This window comes from Bidens hawaiensis, unplaced genomic scaffold (assembly GCF_021521415.1).
Source record: "Bidens hawaiensis isolate Kalapana, Puna unplaced genomic scaffold, B.hawaiensis_p1.1 tig00052678_1, whole genome shotgun sequence".
NCBI classification, from domain to species: domain Eukaryota; kingdom Viridiplantae; phylum Streptophyta; class Magnoliopsida; order Asterales; family Asteraceae; genus Bidens; species Bidens hawaiensis.
The window spans coordinates 26,653-33,250 of NW_027499485.1; the positions used below are offsets into that span (position 1 = coordinate 26,653).

General features: G+C 35.2%; 2 protein-coding genes and 1 pseudogene across 2 annotated transcripts; all 3 read left to right on the plus strand.

Moving 5' to 3' along the window:
- Positions 1 to 720: 720 nt before the first annotated feature.
- On the plus strand, positions 721 to 1,110 carry LOC143599765 (histone H4). The gene has a single exon (XM_077077646.1). It carries the CDS (start codon positions 784 to 786, stop codon positions 1,093 to 1,095), a length of 312 nt encoding a protein of 103 aa, XP_076933761.1. The 5' UTR covers positions 721 to 783; the 3' UTR covers positions 1,096 to 1,110.
- Positions 1,111 to 2,155: 1,045 nt separating this feature from the next.
- LOC143599766 (chitinase 2-like) lies at positions 2,156 to 3,410 on the plus strand. Its single transcript, XM_077077647.1, has one exon. The coding sequence runs from the start codon at positions 2,373 to 2,375 to the stop codon at positions 3,291 to 3,293; it is 921 nt and encodes a 306-aa protein (XP_076933762.1). The 5' UTR covers positions 2,156 to 2,372; the 3' UTR covers positions 3,294 to 3,410.
- A 940-nt stretch (positions 3,411 to 4,350) lies between these two features.
- On the plus strand, positions 4,351 to 5,280 carry LOC143599771 (chitinase 2 pseudogene; annotated as a pseudogene).
- Positions 5,281 to 6,598: the final 1,318 nt, after the last annotated feature.

The following is a 6,598-nucleotide window of genomic DNA, read 5'->3' on the forward strand; positions in this document are numbered from 1 at the left end:
GGAGGCACACCTAAGGGTGTTAACGTTTGGTTTAAAACTGTGAAATTGTCTAATATGATTACCCGTTTTGTTTCACGATCACTTTTTTCTTTAAGTTTTGATCAGTCAGTTTCATAAATTTCAAACCGTAGTGAACAATTTAGTTTATAGTTTATACCGAAAACCAATTATATAAAACCAGACCGTAAGATTAACACATATTTTTTATAGATATTTTATATTAGAACTATGAGGTTGATGACTTTCGACATAATTTGATCTTAATCAAAACATTGATAAGCAAATGATATCAGACACCGGTAACAATTAGTTACCAACTATTTAAGGTTTAAGAATCAATATGATACCAATATTTATCGAATTTTTGCCCATGTTACCAGTACCAAACCGAACACCCTTAATCTAATATGTTTCTTTTACGTAAGAAAAAAAAAATATTACTGTAAAAATTAATTACGCAATCTTAAAAATTGCATTTCACTTTACACCTGTGCTATGCCACGTCACCGATCCGTGCGACTAATCATGTTTCCGTGAATCATGACCGTTCATTATACATCCATCAACGGCTACAAACACTCCAAAACATCACATTCACTGCCTACATCCGCACTAGCCACACTATACATACACCAACCCCCCCCAATTCCTTTTCATTCATCCACTCCAAATTCTCACTAAAGATTATCAAGTAAACCTCAATTTATTTCAAACATATATACTGCTTGTTCGATTAACATAATTAGCATTAATTTCGTGTTACAGATTTGAATCAAGTTGAAAATGTCGGGCCGTGGGAAGGGAGGTAAAGGATTAGGCAAAGGAGGTGCGAAACGACACCGTAAAGTACTCCGTGATAACATTCAAGGCATCACGAAGCCTGCCATTCGTCGTTTGGCGAGAAGAGGCGGAGTGAAGCGTATCAGCGGGTTGATCTACGAGGAGACTCGCGGTGTTTTGAAGATCTTTCTAGAGAATGTGATTAGAGACGCGGTTACCTACACCGAGCACGCTCGTAGGAAGACTGTGACCGCCATGGATGTCGTGTACGCCTTGAAGAGACAAGGCCGGACCCTGTACGGGTTTGGTGGTTAGGGTTTTTAGTTTTTACAAGTTTAGCTCAATTGAGTCAAAAGTGGATTCGTAGTTGAAATTGTGTTATGTTTTTTTTTATGTTGTTAAATTATATTTTTGAACTGAAACTATTTTGAACGAAGTGTTAGGAGTGCTAGCTAGCACTTGGGGTTTGTTGTGTTAGATTGCCGACTTTGCATTGGTACCAATGTATTTTGGCTTGTCTCTGTCATGGTTCTTGTTGATGGAGTTGTTATGATTCAGAACATGTCTTTTTAGTTGGTGTGCTGAACTGTAATAGCTCCGTTTACAAGTATTGTGATAGAGAAGAGATGAAATGTGTTGGCATCTATGGAAATTGGAAAATTTATAACAGCAAACTTGGTGTCGGTGGAAGATCTTTGTCGAAGATGGTTTTAGTGCAAAATGTATTTACAAATAAAACAAAGCAAAAATCACTTTTGTTTTTGCTCTTTAAATTGTACTTGAAACATTATATAAAAGAACCGAAGGAATTCCAAGCTTTGAAATTTAGCTGATTTGAACAACTGATGTTTTCTTTGAATTAATGTGAGACGGATAACAGACAACTTGTTCTATATTCATCAACATTGAATCGGTTATGATTTGCGTTTGTTTTATCACTACGAGTTTGGTTTGTTTGAACTTTGAATCAACCATGATGGGGTGATTCATATTCTTGATTGACTGTAATTCAAATTCACTCTTAGAGAATGATAGTTGGAGGAAGCCAGTTTGAGTAGAAGTGTATTATATACTTTGGTCATTCATTTTGTAGGTGTTTTAGGCCTTATAAAATGAATGTTTAATGAACTATTTGTGAATTGTTTGATGGGAAGTTTGTTTATGTTCTTGAATGTTTGTTTATGTCCATTTAAAGTTAATGAACGAACACAAACATTTTCGTATTCTATTGGTTCGTCTAAGGCCTTGGTGTTTAATTTAAACACAAAATTTTTTAGTGTCATGCGAACAAACTAAAAGGTTCAACCTTCACAACAATCTTCAAAGAAATATGAATGCAATTTTAGACTTGTTCACCAAAATGCCCAAGAAATGACAAAAGAGAAGTAAAACAGGGACAACTTTCTTGTTTTTTTTTTCTTGCAAATTTGACTTCAAATACAAATTTTAATCAGCACCAGCAGAAGGACACATACGCCACCATATTCAAATTATGATTAACTTGCTAAACAAACTCTTATTTAACTGCTGTTTTCCCGACATTTAATCATCATCAACGCTCAACTTTCAATACAATCTGCTCTCTGATCAAAATGAGTTCTTCTAACTTTCACATTGTTCTTTTCACCCTACAAGCTCTATTAGTTTTAGCCATGGCATCAACACAAGCTACTGCATCAAAATCAGACCTTTTTCGGGAATACATCGGAGCCGAGTTCAATAATGTCAAATTCTCAGATGTACCCATCAACCCAAATGTCCAATTCCACTACATACTCGCCTTTGCAATCGATTACACCACTTCATCTTCATCGTCCCCGACCAATGGAAAGTTCAACGTCTTCTGGGACACCGATAACCTCGCACCTTCTCAAGTCTCTTCAATCAAGAACCAACACTCGAATGTCAAAGTAGCTGTGAGCTTGGGAGGTGACAGTGTGAATGGAGGAAGCTGTTATTTTAGCCCTTCGTCGGTGGACTCTTGGGTTTCTAACGCTGTTTCTTCACTCACTAAAATCATCCAAGAGTATAACTTAGACGGGATTGATATAGACTACGAGCATTTTCATGCGGATCCTGAAACGTTTGCTGAATGCATCGGGAAGCTTATAACCACCTTAAAAAACAACGGAGTCATCTCGTTTGCATCTATAGCTCCGTTTGATGATGATGATGTTCAAAGCCATTATCAGGCTCTTTGGAAGAGTTACGGTCATATTATAGACTATGTTAACTTCCAGTTTTACGCATATGATGAGGGAACCACTGTTTCTCAGTTTATGAACTATTTTCAGACGCAAAGCTCGAATTATAATGGTGGTAGTATCTTGGCTAGCTTCATCAGTGATGGAAGTGGAGGTTTATCACCACAGAACGGGTTTTTTACTGCGTGTAGCAGGCTTAGAAACCAAGGGAAGCTAGGTGGGATATTTGTGTGGTCTGCAGATGATTCGAAGGCTTTAGGGTTCCGTTACGAGAAGCAATCACAAGCTTTGCTGGCTGCTCATCCATAGTGTATATGTATATATATATAATGTTTGTTCTTGTGTTTCTTTGTGGTTGTGAGTCTGGTGTGAAAGATTTTATGTGTGTATAATATGATTATTATCTACTATTGACATGCTTACAAATCTTCTCTATGGTTATAATTTTTAGCTGTTTTAAGCTTATATTATGATATATGGTCACAAGGACACAGAAGTCGGCATCGCACGACAGAACATAGATTTTTTTTTTTCTTTTATATCTGTGTACTGATAATGATTAGAACATGAAGTGAACATACATGCTGTTAAAAAATGAGCATACATGAAAACATTAACCATCATTTTGTGACGAAAATAAAACAACAGATGAAACAAATTAAGTTGCAAGCGGTTTTCTACCCAAATTTATACAGCTAATGTGGTGTTTAAAATTTTAGTATACAACCATGAATTAGTTTTACCTCCTAAAGACGGATTCGTTGATGCCTGCAAAGAATTAAAGAGACAAGGAAAACTTGAAGGCATATATGTTTGGTGTGCTGATGAGTCCAAAGCCTTTAGTTTTAGATATGAACAAGAATCTCAGGGCATATTGGCATCATCCTTCTTTTAAACATGAGCATCACCGCATAATATCTTAGATTTCTTGTGCACGTTGTTTCTTTTCTATTTTTTATACAAACTAAGTAACAAGGTACAATCAGTTGAATCAATACAACTAGTTTTTAGTTGTTTTATTTACATAAATGTACCAAATGATAAACCTATAACAAATCTATAAAGGAATCTTCAGGTTTTGACTCATAAAAGGATCTAATCAACCGCTGGAACTGAATAAACCATAATAAATGCATCCTTGGTTACTGAAAGAAAATATTGAAACAAGGAAAGACAGTGAAACTGTTTGTGATCTTCTACAGACGGCCGGCATGACAAAAAACTTAGGTTTTGTGACAATGTGGGATCAAGTGACAGCTAAGAACAAGATTTATATATATTTAATCTATATATAATAACATCAGAATCAAACTTATGCTACCACGATTAATATTAACTTGATAACTTCCATGTCCTTTGATCAAACATGGGGTTCTCTAAACTTTTCATTATTCTTTTCACTCTACAAACTCTTCTACTTACGGCATCAGCCCAGCCTACTGATCAAAAACCGAAAATATTTCGAGAATATATTGGAGCGGAGTCCAAAAATGTCAAATTTTCAGACGTACCCATAAACTCAAACGTCGAATTCCACTACATATTAGCATTTGTAATCGATTCCACCAATTCATCTTCTCCCCACCCAACCAATGGCAAATTCAATGTGTTCTGGGACACAAATAACTTCAACCCTTCTACAGTTTCTTTAATCAAGAACCAACATTCCAATGTCAAAGTGGCTTTGAGCTTAGGAGGTGACACTGTGAATAAACAACAATGTAACTTCAGCCCATCTTCAGTGGACTCATGGGTTTCTAATGCGGTTTCTTCACTCACTAACATCATCAAAGAGTATAACTTAGACGGGATTGATATCGACTATGAGCATTTTCATGCGGATCCTGCAACATTTGCTGAGTGCATTGGGAAGCTTATAACCACCTTAAAAAACAACGGAGTCATCTCGTTCGCATCTATCGCTCCATATGAAGATGATGAAGTTCAAAGTCATTATTTGGCTCTTTGGAAGAGTTACGGACATATTATAGATTTTATCAATTTCCAGTTTTATGCATATGATAAAAGGACCACTGTTTCTCAGTTTATGTATTATTTTGAGACACAAAGATCTAATTATGAAGGTGGTAATATCTTAGTTAGCTTTACTACTGAAGGAAGTGGAGGGCTGTCTCCGGAAAACGGTTTTTTTATAGCTTGTAAAAGGTTAAAAAGTGAAGGGAAGCTTCATGGGATCTTTGTTTGGTCTGCTGATGATTCTAAGGCTTTAGGTTTTCGCAATGAGAAGCAATCACAGGCTCTGCTAGCGGTTCCTCATTTGCATTATACTGTGTAATATATCAGGTTATATATATGCAATTACTTTATTATAAGTTCAGTAGTTATGAAATAATTCAAAGAGTACCTTCATTTGTAATATTTTATTGTAACCGTAAAGTTTAAAACAAACGATTCATTTCATACTGAAGCAGCAGTGTTCAAGAAACACTGTAACTGATCATGTTAGCTGAAAGATGTTTAAATTGCAACTTCTAACTAGCATACTTATTAGCATGTCAATTGCTGACATCTAACTTGACTCTAGATTTGGTGTTCTTGATATCGTTGGTTGCTTGATTATTGAGTATTTGTGTTCTTGTCTTCTTGATTATGGAACTAGACAAGTTTGCGCAGACGAAGTTGGGGTTGCTGACATCGCTGCTCGAATTTAATCAGATGATTTGTTCTTTGGTATTCATTAGGTGTGATTTTGGTAAGTGATTTGGTTTGATGATCGTTTGTTCTTTGGTTTGATAAGTGATTTTATAAGTTATATAACACATTTTGGATTTTATCAAGATTTTTGTTCTAAGTAGAACGGGAGCGGGTACGGGGCCAAGATGTGGGGACGTAACAGGTATGGGAAACGGCAAAAATCAAAAATCCAAGACACGGGTACAACAAACAAAAAATCTAACTATACTATTAAAGCAATAGGCTTTATGTCAAAATCCCCCTTCCTATTGGTTAGTGACTATACTTACCATGTATATCAATGACTTCTCTATTTTTCATCTTAATAAAATAAATCAAAAATATATTTAAATAAGATTCATCAATGTTATTAAAGTATTTTCTTTCATCTTTCATTTAATGTTTAATTTTGAATTTTAAATATTTTATAATTATGTTTGAACTTAATAATTCTAACTATAATTATGTTTTATAACTAATTTTATTTTATTATTTTTGGTTTATTTCATTCACAACCATTTTTTCTTCACATCAGGCTTAATTTTTTTATATAATAGATATAGAAAATATATAAATATGAATTTAGGGATATTGGTTTTTAATAATCTCAACTTTCACCCGTCGGTTAATATCACTCCCAACTTTTGATTTGTTGTCCACCACTCCCAACTTTCATCTTATTTGTTTCTGGCACTCCCGAACTTAACGAACCCTAACTCCGTTAGTTTTTTTGCTGAAGTGGCATTGTTCTTTCTGATGTGTCATTGTTTTTGCTGATGTGGCACTTTTTAAAGAAAAAAGAATAAAAACTAATTACAATAACCATCTCACTGCTACTCGCCGGAGTTCACTGTCATCATACTCATCGGAGTTCACGCCGGCAAGCCTTCAACGATCTTCTCGCCGGTCTCGTGCAGTTG

Coding starts and splice junctions, on each gene's coding strand:
- LOC143599765 (XM_077077646.1), top strand. CDS start 784: ATGTCGGGCCGTGGGAAGGGAGGTAAAGGATTAGGCAAAGGAGGTGCG.
- LOC143599766 (XM_077077647.1), top strand. CDS start 2,373: ATGAGTTCTTCTAACTTTCACATTGTTCTTTTCACCCTACAAGCTCTA.